The 19,429-nt window shown below is 40.9% G+C and overlaps 1 protein-coding gene across 1 annotated transcript; it reads left to right on the forward strand.

Annotated features, from left to right (window-relative positions):
• The first annotated feature begins 2,843 nt into the window (after positions 1 to 2,843).
• Positions 2,844 to 13,751, forward strand: LOC145401934 (uncharacterized). The gene is made up of 2 exons (XM_080274041.1): positions 2,844 to 3,440; positions 13,119 to 13,751. Exons 1-2 carry the CDS (start codon positions 2,844 to 2,846, stop codon positions 13,749 to 13,751), a joined length of 1,230 nt encoding a protein of 409 aa, XP_080130167.1.
• The last annotated feature ends 5,678 nt before the right edge of the window (positions 13,752 to 19,429 follow it).

The following is a 19,429-nucleotide window of genomic DNA, read 5'->3' on the forward strand; positions in this document are numbered from 1 at the left end:
GTCGACCACTTGCCGTTCGCCTCCACTTACTGACTCAGGAGCATGGTGTGGACCCCAGTGAGTGTGACAAGTTGGTGTTTAAAAATATAGCGCCTTGGGAGCCACCCGGCTTTACAGTGGATGTATCATGGCTCCCAGTACCAAAGGCCAAGGCGCCGGAGGCGGAGGTCCACCACTTGTTTCGTAACATCATCGTGCGTCACTTGGGGTCCCATCAATTGTACACCGACGGCTCCAAGTCGAGTGAATGTGTGGGTGCAAGTGTGTGGTCGACTGAATGTGCACTTAGGGATTGGTTGCCGACTCATACATCTGTGTTTACCTCCGAACTTTTTGCTATTGACAAAGCCATAGACTATGCTCTCAATTCTAGGCATGACCCATTTGTCATATTTTCAGATTCAAAATCAGCCCTTCAGGCAATTCCATCTTGTACTACGGACTCTCACGAGATCCAGGGCCGCATCGTTAATAAATTGCTTTCATGCAACAAGTCATTCACGCTGATCTGGGTGCCTGGTCATTGTCGTATCCACGGCAATGAGCAGGCTGACTTACTTGCAAAGTCGGCTGTAGAGCTCGAGGAGACTTGGGACGTTCCTCGTGATCTACGGTCGAGTCTCTCTCTCGGAAAGAAATCAATAAATCTTCTGTGGCAAGGTCAGTGGACCAGACTTAATATTCCAACTTGTAAGCTGCACCTGGGCGACTGGGACACTGCCAACCGTCCCAGTCGCCTTGAAGAAAAAGTATTGGCACGGCTACGGCTCAATGCCACCATTTTAACTCATATGAAACCATACATGGAAAGACGCTTTCCACCGCACTGTGATATCTGTAGTGCGGTGTTATCTATCAGTCATATCATCCTGCGCTGTCGGCGATTTATTCGTGAACGTGTTTCACTTATAAATTACTGCGGCGCAGCAGACGTCCCCTTCACCCTTTCCACCATCCTGGGTGATGGGGACATTGTTATGACTGATAAATTGATGGCTTTCCTGAGAGAGACCGGACTGATCAGAGTGATGTGACTTTTTTACTTTATGGTTATGGTTTTTATCAACTGTAAATATGTATATATCGTACTGTTTATTAGGGTTGACAGTTGACATATTTGAAATAGTTCCTCCACCCACTGATCTATTTCTAATATTGATGTCCCCTACATTAAACCCCGTTCTTCGACTAACAGTCACCAGCTGATGAGTGCAAGTGTACGATATAGAAAGGTATCGGGCACTTGCAGTCGATGGTGGTCTGCTGGGCGAGGTTCTTCACTTTTTGTACAAATTATGTAAATACATTATACCATCTTGGTTAAGTTATTCTAATTAGGGCCGACAGCTGATGTATATGGAAATGTTCCTGACTCGTCTGGTTCCCTTTCATATATTGATGTCCCCTATATTAGGCTGTGTCTCGACTGACAGTCACCAGGTGATGAGTGCAGGTATGAAACGTAGAAAAGCATTTCATATCTGCAGTCGATGGTGTTCTCTTGGTCGAGGCTTTTTTACCATTAGTGTAGGTCTAGTTATTTGTCTCTTAGGATTTAGTATAGGTTAACGATTTGTCTGTTAGGTGATTAGTTTTAGGGTCTTTAGATTAAGCAGTTTAGTTTATAAGTAATATAAGGTTTAAAATATATATATATATATATATATATATATATATATATATATATATATATATATATATATATATATATATATATATATATATAATTAAAAATAAAATCATAATAAAAATAAAACTACAAAAAAATAATTAAATAAAAATTATTATATATATATTTATATATATTCATTTTTTTCATTCATTGCCAGACGCCATGTATCCCAAACTGGGTGGCCAACGGCTTAGAGTTAATTGTTTTACAGGGAGGGGCACTAATCCTCCACCAACCCCACTTCACACGTAGGGATGCCAACAGCATCTGGTGTTCCCAGGCGGTCACCCATCCAAGTACTGACCAGACCCAACGTTGCTTAACTTCGCATATATATATAATGTGGATGAAAGTGTATGTTCATATGCATGGATGTGTGTATGTATATATATATATATATATATATATATATATATATATATATATATATATATATTTTATTATATCTATATATATATGTATCTATATATATAAATATATATATATATATATATATATATATATATATATATATATATATATATATATATATATATATATATATATATATATATATATATATATATATATATATATATATATATATATATATATATATATATATATACATGTGGATGAAAGTGTATGTTCATATGCATGGATGTGTGTATGTATGTATGTATATATATATATATATATATATATATATATATATATATATATATATATATATGTTCGTATATCTATGTATATGTGTATCAATATATATACATATATATATTTTCCCTTAATGACCAAGGGCTCCGGCCCCAATGGTCGATAGGCAAAAAAAAAAAAAAAAAAAAAAAAAAAAGGGGCAGTGTCCGACAGAGCAGAGGCATGGGTGTACAGTACGTCTGGTGGTGGCTGTGCTCCTAGCGGTAAGCTTCCTATCTGGGGGTGAGGGAGGGAAGATGGAAGTGTGTGTGTGTGTGTGTGTGTGTGTGTGTGTGTGTGTGTGTGTGTGTGTGTGTGTGTGTGTGTGTGTGTGTGTGTGTGTGTGTGTGTGTGTGTGTGTGTGCGTGCTTTGGTCTGATAACAGTGACTGCTAATTACAGTAGTGTGTGTAAAAATTTCTTAATATTGATAAGTGATGTGATGTTTAGTTAAATGAGAAACAATTTGTTACGCCAAAAGGAAGAAAATTAATGTGATGTGTGGCTGTCTGGCTGTCCAGGTGGTGTGTGCCGCTGGGGTGTTGTCCAATACTTGTGAGCCAGACTGCAGCGGGAAGGACCCATATGACAGAGTTCCGGACCAAAAGAACTGCTCCCGGTACTACCTTTGTGGTGGTGACGGGCTGCCCTTGGATGCTCCTCTCGAATGTCCACCGGGGTTAAAGTTTGACTCAGGTGTGATGGAGTGCGTGGCTGAGGCTGATGCCCTTTGTGATGACAGCTGCCAATCCTGTAATTTCCAGTGCCAATCACCGCTGGACCTCATAGCTGACCTGAGTGACTGCAGAGCTTATCACGTCTGCGGGGAGTACTACGTCTGTGGAGAGGTGAGCACGCCACATTTCTGTCACGACGACCATCCAGTGTTTGACGGGACAAAGTGCGTTACGGACCCGACCAAGTGCTGTGGCGATAGTGATCTCTGCGTTCCCAGATGTGAAATGGACGCGACACTTGCCCCAGATCCCTTTGACTGTCACCGGTACTATGTCTGCACGAGTGGTGATCTCGACGAGTCCTCTCACTTCGACTGCATGTCCGGGAAATACTTCAACACCGCTGCTGGCCGCTGTGTCTTAGTGGCGGAACCATGCACCAGTCTCTGCAGCCAAAGAACAACAACAACAAAAACAACAACGCCACCACCAGCAACAACATCCGCAACGATTCAAACATCATCATCATCAACAACCTAATGGAAAACACCCAGGCTACAGGACAGTATATAACAGAAAATAACTCTGCCTAACTGGTCAGTGCCAATGGGATTCAAGGACAACATTATCATCATCATCAACAACAGCAACAACAATAACGATAACTATATTTAACTGGAGCCCATAGGATACATGTGTTTTGTGAAAGAAAACAGTAATAATAACAACAACAACAACAACAACACCTTCCTTTGCCTAAGATCCGTGGAAAAACATGTAAATACAATATAGACCAACAACAACACATGTTTAACTTAACCACTTCAGTCTTATAATGTAATCTTAATAATAATAATAATAAGAAGAAGAAGAAGAAGAAGAAGAAGAAAAAGAATGATAAAATAATAATATTAATAATAAGAAGAAGAATAAGAATAAAAATAAGAATAAGAATAAGAACAAGAATAACACTAGAACTGTAAAACTGCTCGAAAAAATATATATTGAGGGAACTGCAACAGTTAAGTAGAATAAAGACTCAGAAAATATTAAGACAGAGAAAGGCGTCCGTCAGGGTAATACATTTTCATCAAATTGATTTCCAGCATACCTTGAGAGCATTTTCAGAAATCTATAACCGGAGAACAAAGTAGTGAGCATACATGGAGAAAACATAAACAATTTATGATTTGCAGATGACATTGCCCTAATTTCAAAAACAGTAGAGACCTAAACAGAGAAATTTTCAAAGTACATTGAAAGCTGAACGAAAGTAAAACTGAAATGATGTTTAATTTAAACGCACCAATAAAGGTCATCAGATTAAACGAAGGTACGCTTGAAGAAGCTGGGGAATACAATTACCTGGGAAAAATACTAAAACTACGGAAAGACAATGAAAACGAAATAAAAAGACGCATTTACATCTGGATGGAAATCTTTTGGTAAACAAAGGAGCATCATGGAAAGTTGCTTGTAAGTACTTATGGAACGAAAAACCATTTAAAGAATACATAATTCCAAGTATGACGTAGAGATCTGTGACAAATCAAATGGAAAACAAACTGATCCGTTCTCAAAGAGCACTAAAAAAGTCAATATTGGAAATATCTTTCAGAGATAGGAAGAGATCAACTAACGTGGAAGAGCAAACTAAAGTTAAGTACATTATATACAGAAGTTATAAGAGACATGGTGGTGGGCATGTCATGTAACAAGAGCAAGGGATATCCGACTAAGCAAGAGGCTGAGTGACTGAACTCTAAAGAAATTGCAGGTGCAGCAAAAAAAGGACGAGCAGGAGGTGGAGAGATGAGATAAAGAAGTTTGGAGGCAAAACCTTGTAGAGATTTGGTCAGTCAAAGAATTTCCTGGAAAAGGTTGCGGGGATCTTTGTAGCAGCAATGGCTGATGATGATGATAATGTCCTTACGAATAGAATAACAGATTTGGAAGACGACATTGTTCTGATCTCAGAAACAGCAAAAACATTGCAAGAAATGTAAATGACCTTCATAGAGAAAGTCTCGAATTAGGGCTAAGGATGAACCGAAATAAACTATAGTAATGTTTACTCCAAATACACCAAAGACCGTTATCAGACTAAGCGAAGAAATTCTTCGAGGAGTACAGTACTAAAACTAACCACTGGAAAACACAAATTTCCATCTGAAATGATCGTTAAGATGTAGGAATGGCAAAAGTGCACAGTAAAGGGACGAAAAAAGCACCGGAACAAGAGAGCATCCAGGATGAGAGATTTCGAGGCCTATACCCATTATTACATTCCTCACTTTAGCCATACACGTGTAGCTTGTGGAATGTAGTAATGGGTATAGTAGGTCTCCAAATCTCCTCCCATCCTGAATGCTCGCTTGTTTCTGTGCTTTTTTTCATCTCTTACCTGTGCACTTTTGCCATTCCTTCTTCTTAACAATCATTTCAGAAGAATTCTTTTTGTTTTCCAGTTTATGATCTTTTTGTGGAAGTATAGGTAGGCATAAGGCAAGTGTTAGATTTGGATTGTTACATGCATAGCATACTCAAAGACTAAAATGAGGGTGCATTTCCATGAAAAGAAGTGTTTTGGTACGTTCTTAACTATTCTTTAACTCTTCTGTGGGCTGGCTGTTGCTAACCAATATTGCCCAAAATGGTGTACTTTCGGGTGACTGGGCTGCGGTTTTCAGGCCGTTACTCGCGAACCGCAAACTGAATGCTTTTCTAAACATGAAAAGAAACATGAAGCGCTTTGGTGTATAGTACGCTAACGTACGCCTTTTTGTTTTGGAGTTATGACTGATGAAGAAAAAAGAAAGAAAGAACAAAATCTATATTATTGCGGTTCGATTATGCTACTCCTACGAAGGTTATCAAGATTTTGCGAGTAGTTTCGCACTTGAATAGAGAAGGTCTTTTAGTTCATAAGCTTAGAACTGCGCTTTGCGACTTTTATTGCACAAATACTCCTATACCCTCTGTACAGGACGCCATTTTGATCCTACGCCATTTCTGCTTACGGAGTGGCTACTGCACTCCGTGATAGACCATGATAGCTAAATAAAAAGACACATTATAATTGGATGGAAAGCTTTTGGTAAACAGAGACATCATGGAAAGTAGCTTGCAATATGAATGAAACGAATAGTATATAACGAATGTATAATCTCAGCTATGACGTAAAGTTGTGAAACCTGGAAACGGATAAAATCAGTGGAAAATCAGCTAACCTGTTCACAAAGAGCAATGGAAAGGTCAATGTTGGTAATATCTTGGAGACGGGAAAAGATCAATTTGGGTGTGAGAGCAGACAAAAGTAAAACGCATTAAAGCATATATAATGAACAGAAATGAAGGTGGGCAGGAAATGTGGCAAGAATAAAGGATAACCGATGGAGCAAGAGGCTGACTGATTTGACTCCAAGAAACTGTTACCCAGACAGCAAGTGGAGAGATCAGATAGAGAAGTTAGGAGGTAACGCAAAACGTAGCAAAGATTGGTTCAATAAAAGAATGCGTGGAAAAGGTTGGGGGAGGCCTTTGTTCAGCTGTGGACACCCAGTGGGTGATGATGATGGTGATATATATATATATATATATATATATATATATATATATATATATATATATATATATATATATATATATATATATATATATATATATATATATATATTGGAACGTGGAATGTAAGAGGAGCAAATGATGAGGTGAAAGAGAGAGAGATTGTCCAGGTGCTTGAGGATGCGAAAGTGGATGTATGTGGAATAACTGAAACAAAATGGAGAGGAGAAAGTGCGAGAGAATGGGAGTATGGATGGGGTATATGTGCAGGAGTAGGTGAGAATGAGAGGGCAAAGGAAGGAGTTTGTATAGTTGTGAGTAAAAGATGGAAGAAGAGCATAAGACAGTATGGATCAGTTGGATCAAGGATTGTGTGGGTAAAGTTGAAAGTTGGAATACAAATGTGGGTGATTGTGTGTGTGTATGCGCCAACGCAAGATCGTGCTAGAAGAGTGAGAGAAGAGTTCTGGACAAATGTAGAAGTGTGCATGGAAAAGTTTGGAAGGAATGATAGAGTGTTTTTGATTGGTGATATGAATGGTAAAGTTGGGAATGTGAAGGTGGATGGAATAGTTGGTGAGTGGGGTGTGCCTGCTGAGATAGATGAGAATGGGAGTGCGTTAGTGGACATTTGTTCTGGGAGGGGGTTGGTGATTGCCAATACCCTCTTCAGGCATAAAATGATCCACAGGTATACATGGCGAGTGATGAGAAGGGTGGGTGGTGAATTGAGTGAAAGGAAGGCAATGATTGATTATGTGTGTGTGGATGAAAGGATGCGAAGATGTATATTGGATGCAAGAGTTTATAGAGGTTGGGGGAGTGGACTTTCTGACCACTACTTGGTGGTGGCCAGAGTTAAAGTTCCAGTAAGATGGAGGAATAGAAGAAGGGAAAGACGAGAGGAAGGAGTAGTTGCAAGGAGAGTGGAAAGGTTACAAGAGGATGAGAAAAAGGCAGAGTATAAGAGAGAAGTGGAGGAAAGATTGGGCAAATATGAGTTGGAGCAGATGGGGGACGTGGAAGGTGTGTGTAGAATATTTACAGAAGAAATATGTGCAGCATGTGATGTGGTGTGTGGAAGGAAGAGAAGAAGGAGGGGGTGCAAGGAACAGCGTGGTGGACTGAAGAGGTGAAACAGGCTGTGGCACAAAAGAAGAAAGCATACAATGAATGGATGAGAAATAGGGGCGTGGAAGAAGTTGAGAGGCGGAAGAGAGAGTTATATGTAGAAAGAAAGAGAGAGGTGAAAAGATTAGTAAGAGAGAGTAAGAAGAGAGTGGATGAGGAATTTGGAAGGAATTTGAGTGTAAAGTGGAGGGACTGTAAGAAAATGTTCTGGAAAGAGGTGAAAAGAGTAAGACAGGGTGGAAGTGGAGTTAGCAGGGGAGTGAAAGATAAAAATGGTAGATTACTAGTGGAGAAGGGAGAAAAAGTGAGCAGATGGAGAGAACACTTTAAGGAATTGTTGAACGTAGAGGATGGAAGTAATGCGAGTATAAGTGGCTGGGGAATGGCTGGGAGAAGGAGGGAGGTGAGAAGACAGGAAGAAATCAGTAGGATAGAAGTTGTGGAAGCAATGAAGAAAGTTAAATCAGGGAAAGCCCCAGGGATTGATGGAGTGTGTGGTGAAATGCTGAAGCATGGGGGAGAGATAGTAGAATGGATGTGGAAGACGTGCAGATTGGCCTGGGAGGAAGGTAGAGTCCCGGAGGATTGGAAGTCAGGTATAATTATTCCCTTGTACAAAGGAAAAGGGGAAAAAGAAGTGTGTGGTAATCATAGGGGCATTTGTCTTCTTAGTATAATAGGAAAAGTATATGGTAGGATACTTATTGACAGAGTTAGAGAAAGAACAGAGAAATTAGTTGGAGAAGAACAGGGAGGCTTTAGAAAGGGAAGAGGTTGTGTAGATCAGATATTCATTCTCAGATCTTTAGTGGAAAAGTTTCTAGAGAAGGGAAAGAAGTTGTATGCGGCTTTCATGGATTTGGAGAAAGCATATGACAGGGTGGATAGACTAGGATTGTGGAAAGTGTTAAGAATATATGGAATAGATGGGAAGTTGTTGAATGCTGTGAAGAGTATGTACGATGGTGCGAAGGCTGCAGTGCGTGTGGATGGTGAACTAAGTGAATTTTTCTCTTTGAAAGTTGGGTTGAAACAGGGATGTGTCATGTCTCCATGGTTGTTCAATCTGTACATGGATGGGGTAATAAAAGAGGTACAAGGTAGGGTAGTCGATGTTGGAGTGGCCCTGGTGAGAGACGATAGTGTTTGGAAACTCCCTGTACTGTTCTTTGCAGATGATACCGTGTTGTTGAGTGAAGACGAAGGGGAGCTGCAAGGCTTGGTGGATGAGTTTGAGAGAGTGTGTAAGAAACGGAATCTAAAGGTGAATGTAGGGAAGAGTAAAGTGATGGTCTTTGAGAGAGGTGAAGTCAGTGAATGTACAGCGAGGTTGGATGGTGAGGAATTGGAAAATGTGAGTACGTTTAAGTACTTGGGTAGCGTGATGAGTAAGGATGGAGGTTTGGAGGGTGAAGTGCTTGAAAGGGTACAGGAGGGAAGAAAGGTTGCTGGTTCTTTGAAAGCAGTGATAAGAAACAGGGAAGTGTGCATGGAAGTGAAAAAGTTACTACATGACAGTATTGTGATACCAACTCTAACGTACGGAAGTGAAGCTTGGACGTTGTTGGAAGGACACAAGTCAAGAGTGAGAGCCGTGGAAATGAGTTATTTAAGAGGAGCCTGTGGAGTCACATGGAGAGACAGGCTGACGAATGAGGATATAAAGGAGCGTTGTGGTGTTGATGTGGATGTGATAGGAAGCGTTATGAGGAACACACTGAGGTGGTTTGGCCATGTGGAGAGGATGGAGGGTGAAAGACTGACGAAGAGAGTGTATGTGAGTGAGGTGGAGGGGGAAAGAGGGAGGGGGAGGCCGAGGATGAGATGGAGAGATGGGGTGGAGAGGTATATGAGAGAGGGGGGTGTGAGCTGGGAGCAGGGGAGTGAAATGGCGGGGGACAGGGCGACTTGGAGGCGATTTGTTTGTGGCCACCCCAAACGGGATTGAGGCGTCTGGCAATATATATATATATATATATATATATCACCTTGTGGTTTAGTGGGTAATTATTGTGCTCCAGTCGGATTGAGCCGGTGAAGGTTTATATCGAAGGGGTGGTTGGGGTTTATTGCTCACGTAATGCCACCCAGGGATGAGTGAGGTTGGTCACTCTCATCTTAAATGTCAGGACCAACTGCCTAATTAGGATTGGATGATGGATGGACGGATATATATATATATATATATATATATATATATATATATATATATATATATATATATATATATATATATATATATAGTGTGTGTGTGTGTGTGTGTTTGTGTGAATGTGTGTGTGCAGTATGCTTGAACGCTTTGGACAGTGTATTGATAACTGCTTTTATTTCATCTCACAATGGGAACCTCCCCCTCTGTGGTTGTTGAAAGGCAGAGATTGGGGTATATATGTGAGCGAGGTGGGGCTGCAGGCAGTGTATTTCGAATCTGTAGGATGTATCGACGTCTGGTTGTAGCAGTCACCCTGACGGTAAGACTGCGTGTGGAGGACTGAGCGTTTGGTGTTGGGACATGGGCATGAGGGTAGGGGAAAGGAAAGAAAGAAGACGGGATGTGTGGAGGAGTTGTATGGTGCAGAGGAGACTACGGTAGTAGAAACAGGTGTGTAAAGGTCTGACGGAGTGTGAGGAGGTGAAATGAAGTAAGTAGAAGGATGTGTTGGAGATAAGGGGGGTGGAATATGGTGTGGTAAAGTGTGAAGAGTGTTCTGGGATGTGTGCTTGGTTAGCAAAGATATGGTGAAGGTTAGAGGAATGGACTGTTGTGTGGGATGTTGTGAAGTCTGGAGGCAAGTGTATACGTTGTATATGAAAATTTGTAGTGTTCTGTATGTGACGGGTGGATGTGTTTGTGTTGTGTGATTCTGTGTGCAGTGTGGTGTGGAGGTGTGTATGTGCATGTAGTTTGTGAAGGTATAACGTGTTCAGATTGTGGTGGGTAGTTGTGTGTCTCTTTGTGTATTGTGAATTTCTGTGTGTGGAAAGCAGTTTTGTGTTGTCTGTGATTCTGTGTGTATGTGAGGCACTTTTTGTATAGTATGTGATTCTTTGTGGATGTGAGGTGATTTGTGTGTCGTAGGGGGTAAGTGTGGGGTGAGGTTGTAAGTGTGTAAAGGGTTTAATTTTGTGCATGATTCGTGATTCAGTTTAACACGAGGTCCTGTAAGGCATGTTGTTCTGTGTAACGTAAGGTCTTGTGATGTGTAGTACAGTGTTGTATTTGGTTCTGTTTGTGGGCGACGTCTATGTGCTATGGGATAGGTGAAGATGTATGTGGTAGGTAAGGTCGTCTTTCATCCATTCATTCGATGTAATGTTGCCTTCAGGTGACTCTGCTCTGAGTGACATACCAAGTGGTTTCCTGAAACCCTGGAAACTATTTACTACGTTTGTTGATAACCTTATAGTTACATGACTTAGAGTGACATCGTGGGGTAAAGCATTCCAACTTAACTGGGGTCATAAAGGTTTGTCTCAGAGGGATGGTTGGGGTTTACTGCTCAGTTAAAGGCACTCAATGAAAAGTGAGGCGGGTGACCTAAGTAACTGAAATGAGTAGCCTAGTCCCAACTCCTCTATACTCCTGAATGGGGCAAAAAAGGACTGAGTGATAAATCGACAGGTTCCATGCATGGCTTCTTGTTCAGTGTGTGGGGGGATGTGCGTTGCTTGGTTATATGTGCGGTTCGTGAATCTGTGTTTAGTGTTTGGACGTGTTGTCTGTGGCTCTGTGTGCAATGCATGGTTCTGTATTGTGTTTGAGATATGGTTCTATCCATGGTGAGAGTTTCCTTGTGATGTACGTGGTTCTATGTGGTTTTGTGTGGTGTGTCTTGTTCTATGTGTAGTGCGTGTGGCTCAACGAATGGTTATGTAGTATGGTGTATGATGTATGATTGAGGTGTGTGGTTCACTGCCTGGTGTATGGTTGTACGTGGTGTATGGATCAATATATGGTGTGTGGCTCTGAATGTAATGTGTTTCTGTATGACGGGCATTTATGTGTGATGCTTGGTTCACAATGTTGGTTGTGGTGTGACGTGGTGTGTGGTTCTGTGTGGTGTTTGGCACGTGGTTGTTTGTGTGTGGTGCGTGGTTCTGTATGGTATGAGGTATATGACTGTATGCGTGGTCTGTAGCATTGTATGTAGTTTTGCTTGCTGTGAGAAGCATGTGGCTGTATGAGGTCTGTAGTTCTGCCTCTGGTGTGTGCCTGATTGTGTGAGGTGCCTGAGTCAATATGCAGTGTGTGGTTTTGTGTTTTTAATTATTTTATAGGTCGTGTAATTTTGTGTATGTTGTGGTTTTGTGTGTGGTGTATAGTTCCATGAGTTATTTGTGGCTCTATGAGTGGTGTGAGAGCCTGTGTCTGTGTGATTTCCATTCCTATGCATGATGTGTGGTTTGATTTCTAGTGTGTAGTTCTGTGTGTGCGGTTCTTGGTGTAGTGTTTGATTCTGTGTGTGGTGTGTGGTTCTGTGTACGGTGTGCGGTTGTGTGTCCTCTGTGAGTATATGTGTGGTTCTAAGTGTGATCTGATGTTCTTAATGCTGTGTTTGGTTCTGTGTCATTATATGTGTGATGTAAAGTCCAAATTCGATGTGTGTTGTCTGAGTCTAAAGTCCTAAACTTTTATTTCTGTTTATTTATTTTACTGGATTACACTAGCAGTCTACAGTAATTTACTTGGTGTTGCCTTTTCCCTGTCATTGATTCACCCTTCCCATTCAGGCTACTACCAGATAAGTTTGCATAGTTCAGAAAGATCCAAGCATTCTGTGTTTTGAATACCATCTCTCTTCACAGTTTAGCTGTTAATATGACACTTCTCCGGACAAATTTTCAGTTTTATCTGGGACACTTTCAGCCGATATTATTCACCTTGGAAGGGTTAGATTTAAGCTTCAGTAAGATCTTCACTGTTAAGAGAACTTTCTTAAACTTTGATTCTCCAACACAAGTAGGAATAAAATACCATTTTCGTCGTAGGCTTAAGGGGGCAAAGGTAGCACTCCTAAGTATCATGTTCAAGCATTAATTGCACCAGGCACAGGGTCTCCTGAGATATGAAAATTAACTCGTTGAAGAAGTGAGAAATCTTACCTATCTTGTTCCGGCTAAAACTAGCAGATTTTATTCAGCTTAGAAGTGGCTTACCATCCGATAAGGGTATAAAACGACCCCAGTAACCTTTTCGAACTGTATTAACTGTAGTATGTTTGCTACACCCAGATACTTCTGTTAACCTGTAGAGTGACATCTAGTTTTCTAAGCTTCAAGAGGACTAAGAATTCATACGAGATGCTCTGATGAATGTCTAATTTCTAGTTATTTTAGGGATTGTTTTTGTGCAACGGGCTACAAAATTACTGTGAGATGTGTGAATGTTTGCCCCTACAGGTGGTGTGTGCCGCTGGGGTGATGTCCCAGAGCTGTGAGCCAGACTGCAGCGGGAAGGAACCATTCGATAAAGTCCCGGACCCAAAGAACTGCTCCCAGTACTACCTCTGCGTGGGTGACGGACTTCCCTCTGATTTTCCTCTTTCTTGTCCATATGGGAATATATTTGATTCAGAAACAATGGAATGTTCACCTGATGGAATTTGCGATGACAGTTGTGTAGGGAATGCCTGCCACCTGTATTGTAATGAGACCATGGATATCATTGCTGATCCAAATGACTGCAGTGCGTACTATGTTTGTGGCCCAGAAGGTGAAGTGCTTGGGCCATACTACTGCCCCGATGACAGGCCATATTTTGATGGAACAGTCTGCGTTACAGACGAGAACAAATGCTGTGACAGTAGCGACCTCTGCACACCTGTGTGCGAACCAGGAGTAATCCAAGCACCAGACCCTTTAGACTGCCATAAATACTACATCTGTGTGGATGGTGTGATCGATGAAGATTATCACTTCGAATGTGAGGCAGGGGAATACTTTAACACTACTGCCGGATATTGTGTTCCGGAGACGGAGCCATGTACCAACCTGTGTAATGCCGGTTTCAGAACACCTGGTAGAAGAGGCTAAACCCCAGCAGGGTTCAGTACCACCACAATAGGCGGTTCTACAACTGTTGATGGTGGGAAGACGACTACGGTAGCTGTTGAGAAAACCATGGGTGACTGTGTCATGTCTTTTACCTGTCCTGCTGAGGGTTTCTACGCCATGTGCCACACCTCTCAGCCTTACTACTACCAGTGTACCTGTAGTGGCTCACCCGGTGCCTGAGTCAGTGTAGCGGAGACCTTGTCTTTAATCCGGACCCTGATCATTCTTTCTACATCCTCCCTCCTTTATCGTTAACTGTATTACAGCCCATTCCCATGACACAAAGAAGACGAGTAGCTGTGTTTGTTGCCCCTCCATGATCACTCAGTCACTGCTCGGTATTCAAGTCAGTGCCACAGCTCATTTTTAAAAGCTGAAATAAAAAGTCTGCTTTTTAACATCTGTATACCTGACGTCCTTCCTCTCCCAACTGACCTTGTAGCTTATTTCTGAACTAGTAACTCCTTAAGAAAGAATGGTCTCTCTTTATCTGAAAAAAGAAGATCGACGTAATGAAGCAAGGGTAAAATAAATATGTATAAATTACTGAAGGAGTCAGTGGATATCATTCATAACCCTTTCAGAACGAGAGGTGGTGCTTTTACCTGATAATATAGTCTTTAAAAAAAAAAGAAAAAAATGCACTGCATCATGGCACGAAGAGGTAAAATTTCGTTGACTTTACGCTTCTTTGATTTTCCTGCACTTTTCATTCTCTCTCAACTTCCCCAACAATTGACCTGACCTGGCCTGGAGTGACCTGACCTAACCTATTTTCTCCTTGCAAGACATATCAGTGTGGAGCATTCAAGTTATAAATCTGGATTGCTTTTGTTACCAGCTGCCCAAAGCCAGAGATCATCTACCATGGCTCAGACTTACCTTATAAGGCCAGATTTACTATTTATCTCGCCATTCGTAAGAGGTAACTTTTATTTTTTTCTGGCCATATCCAGACGATTTTATTTACTTTTGGAGGACTTCTCGAACCGTAGAGAGCTGCAGGGTCCAGTAATCTCTTCAAAATGGAAGTTCGTTTCCAAGTTGAATAAAATCGCCAGGAGACAGCCACGATGAATATAACTAATGCATCATCACAGTGAACCGTGTTAACCTATTTGCAATATAACAACAATTTATCCAGAATTCCAGTATATAATATGTTAACAAAATAATTCATTATCCCTGATGTACCATAACCTGCTTACTTCCAATTCTTTACAGATAATTATTTCATCATCACTGTTCTGTGCCACTGGATGTCATGCTTTATTTGGTTTAGTCCTGCCACCTCCAGATAAATGTATTCAGCTTCGTGGAGGCTTTGTGTAGGGAAAGGGTAAATGAAGTCTATTTCTAACATCTTCAGTTTCAGAAGTCTCTCTATAAGTGATTAAAATTATCTGGATATAGCAAGAAATAAGTGAAAAGTGCGCTACCAGACTAAAGGGAGTTAGAAAACAATTTATGTGATTATGCTACTACAGAAGAACAGCTTTGTTTGATATAAATAAACTTTGATTACATAAAAGATGTTTATACAACCTAACAGGTTCTAAGGTCAAACTATTCTTTGTTCTGGATAATATGTGGCGATCCGACTGACGGATTGCCACCATATTTGGCCAAGAGAAGCGGACATGTCCGACGAAGTTTAAGTTTCAAGGCTCTAGGACAAATAGCCTTTGAAATATCACAGTTTTAAAATTAGAACACAGTAAAATTGTCCAAGGACAATTTTGATGAAGAAAAACTTTCCACAGCCATTGCATACTAGAAGTCAAACTATATAGGGACTTTGGGGTCAAGGCCACTGATGCTGTGCATCTCACCTTAAAGATGCGTTCACACTGGCGACAAAACATGTCGAAAACACAAAATATAATATTGTAGGCAACAGCCTGTTAACCCGCGCCGTCCCGAGGACGTACTTCCACGTCCTCACGTTTTGTCACAGCTAATCCCGAGGACGTACTTCAACGTCCTGCAATTGCAAGATTCATAATTTCCACAATTTTCAATTTTTGCGAGTCATTTTTGGTACGTATACACGGGACACCTTCCTCAACAAGATGCCAGGCAGAGACAATGCCTTACCCAGCATGACCTCCTCCCCCCCCCTGCAGGCCCTTTTCTCAGCAATTCACCTGTTATCAGTGACCTGGCCAGTATAGCCATGTCATGCCACGGTACGAAATTCAGGGCCAGAGTGATTCCCCAATCAATGACAATGTGGAGGACAAACTTTACATAGCATTAGAGGAAGAAACAGTTAGAAATGATGATCAGGTAATGTGGCAAAAAAAGGTCAGGTATTAGTGAGTGAAACAATGCTTATAATGCCTATATTACTGCTTGAAAACCAATATACTCTTGTACTACATATAAATTCGTAACAGTAAATAAATAAATACTGTTTATGAGTGGTGTGAAATAGTTATCCTCCCATAGAACTCGTTTTCTTTGGTGCCAGCCTGATAGAAAACCCAGTAAGGTAAGGAGGCTCTCCTACCTGTAATGAGTGTTTTAAACCTCAGGTGAGCGATTTCTCTATGAATTTTCGATGTTTCTCACCAAAAGCGAAAGTTTTAGCAAAAAAAAAAAAGGTCGAAAATTGCCCGGGATTGGGGGGTACCAGTGGTCGAAAAGTGGCCGGGATGGGGCGGGTTAAGCTGTTAGTGATACAGTGTTGCAGACATGTTGGTACTAATCTGAAGGTGATATGTTGGTAACGCTGGTGCGGACGAGTCAATGTGGTTGGGGGAGATATCTGGGCAGACACACACACATACACACACCAACAGCGGCGGCGCCAGGTACTCAGGTTGGACTACGGAGCAAACAATGGAGTGGACCAGAGAGCAGACGGTACAATTAATAGACAGTTCCCGCGGACACACTTTACTCTGGGATCCCATCCATGTACATTACAAGCACAGATTTATGAGGGCAGATGCATGGCGTGAGATTGCACAAATTCTGAAGGTGGAGAAAGGTGGGGCAAAAAAAAAAACATGAATAAATTACTCATTTCACAAGAGAACTGAAGAAAACAAAAGAGAGAAAATCTGGCAATGGAGCTAATGAGGCGTAGAGGAGCCAGTGGTTTGCTTTCAACAGCATGTGGTGTTGGGGGTCTCTGGCATTAGTATAATTATTAAAGAGTATTCAAGGTACATGGTTTATTATCAATTTGATCATAATTCCATTTCAGTATACTGCATTATTATATGAAGTTCTCTTACCTTAATGTACCCACTGAGAGCTGTGATCAGTGCATCACATACCTCTGGCACTATCGGACTGACTGCTTGCTTGGACATCTTGAACGTGCAGCCGAGGGACTGTAGGAGTCACCTGACGCCAGAAACCGCAATGTCACAGCAAGGCGGTCTGTTGCCGATATTGGCTGCCTAAAGTTTGTGTCATGTTTACTTATATGGGTGTCAATCATGCAACAAATGCCCGAAATCAGATCTGGCTATCCGGATGAAATTATGAAATACTCCTTCTTATACTGTAGGTGGCAAAAGACAGGCATCATCCTCTGTTAAACTGTGCACGAGACCCAGCTATCCCGCACTGGTCCTGTTATGTATTAAGGACGGTCTCGCCCAGACACTACGTCGGCGTCTCCTCCGATGCCCACACAAAACAACAACCGCTGCAGCTGCCGCCAAGGCGTCCTCGCACGCCGACATGACCTTCACTTCTACAGAGACCAAGCGTGGACGGCCTCACTAAGTCATCTCTTGGTGCCAACATATTGCCAGTATTTTTACACACACTGTTGCTTACATTGTTGTAGATCCAAATGGCGACTGTGGTGTTTAGGGCAGTGTTTTCAACTTGTCTGAAGACCAAATGCCGCAAGTGTGGACGCACATTAAGTTATCACAGTGTATAAGTCCATAAAGTTTGATGGCGCTAGCTTAAATTCTTCAAGGAAAATTAGGTGACATCCAGAATATCAGGAAAAAGTCCCATTTTTGACCCCAGGCGATGTCATGGCCACTGGTCTTGTGCATGTCACCTTAGGTCATCGTATTCTATAAGCCCACCAAGTTTGATGACTTTAACTATAATCCTTCATTGAAAATATAGGTAACATCTGGAATATCTGGAAAAGCCCAATTTTTTACCCCAGGCAATCCCATAGAATAGTCAACCGAGTGCAACAATACTCCCTTCCGTCCTACGTCTGCCTCAAGGCTATTTTGTAGCAAAAATAAGCTTCCTAGCTAAGGCGGTTCTTGAGGTAGCGTGGCTGACTCACTTTTTTGTGATCCAGATAATATCCGGAGATCCGTTTGATGGACGGCCACCATATATGACCAAAAGAAGCAAACAGCTGCTTGACTATGAAGACCAAGTTTTACGGATCTAGGTCAAATGGCCTTTGGAATATCGCATTTTTAAAGTAAGTAAAAACAAAAATAATATAATAATAATAATGATAATAATAATAAAAATAACAACAACGACAACAACAACAACAACAACAACAACAATAATAATAATAATAATTATAATAATAATAAATATATAATAATAATAATGATGATAATAATAATAATAATAATAATAATAATAATAATAATAATAATATTAATGATGATCAAACAAAGCTTCTTGTTCGTATTTTTAGTTAGTTTGGCCATGTGGAGAGCAAGAGAGGATGGAGAGCGAGAAACTGACGGGAAGAGCGTATGTGAGTGTGATGGAGGGGGAGAGAGGGAGGGGGAGGCCAAGGATGAGATGGAGGGATTGAATGGTGAGGTATCCAAGTGAAGGAGGTGTGAGCTGGGAGCAGGGCAATGAAATGGCGGGGGACAGGGCGACATGGAGACGATTTGTTTGTGGCTACCCCTTACGGGATTACGTCGTCTAGCAATAGATGGATGGATACATAAAATAAGAATACTTCTCATAGGTATGTTTGAAGTTTTAGTAATAATAATAATAATGATGATAATAATAATAATATAATAATAATAATAATAATAATAATAATAATAATAAAATAATAATAACAAAATAATAATAATAATAATAATAATAATAATAATAATAATAATGATAATAATAATAATAGTAATAATAATCCCCATAGGTATGTTTCAGGTTTTAGTAATAATGAAGATATTAATTATAACAATACCAGTAACAGGAATAATAATAATAATTAAAATAATAATAATAATAATAATCAGTGAGTGATCCAGGACAGTAACCTGTCATAAGGGAAGGATGGAACAAGGCTTGTGCTTTTCTTCCTGGGTGTAATTCAGATGTCTGAAAGGACCCGCACATGCATAGTAAATTTCAAGGCCAATCAAATCAGAAATTAAGTCGTTATGGCGTAGGAATAAGCGCTGGTATGAATGACGACGACGCAGAAAAACAAAGCAAAACAAAACAAAATAATCTCCCTTAGGGAAGTGTACAAGAACACATAGACATCACCATTTGAATGCAGATTACAAAGCTAGAGAGCATTCAGAGAGCGCATACCTCCACCAATGCCATTGCCATTAAAAAGAATCCGGATTCGGATCCGTGGAGATATTGTGTGGAATACATAGGGTCCGGATCCTCCACCAAATTTAATCAATTCTTTCTTGGGCCATGGCTCACCCTTCCAACAAATTTCATCG

The sequence above is a fragment of the Coenobita brevimanus genome, chromosome 57, assembly GCF_032717465.1.
Source record: "Coenobita brevimanus isolate Jiangsu-jjx chromosome 57, ASM3271746v2, whole genome shotgun sequence".
Taxonomy (NCBI): Eukaryota; Metazoa; Arthropoda; class Malacostraca; order Decapoda; family Coenobitidae; genus Coenobita; species Coenobita brevimanus.

Bases quoted from the DNA above. Each gene is read 5' to 3' on its own strand.
- LOC145401934 (XM_080274041.1), top strand. From the start codon at position 2,844: ATGTGTGGCTGTCTGGCTGTCCAGGTGGTGTGTGCCGCTGGGGTGTTG. The intron at 3,441-13,118 runs GTCTTAGTGGCG...TTGCCCCTACAG, and splicing joins ACACCGCTGCTGGCCGCTGT to GTGGTGTGTGCCGCTGGGGT.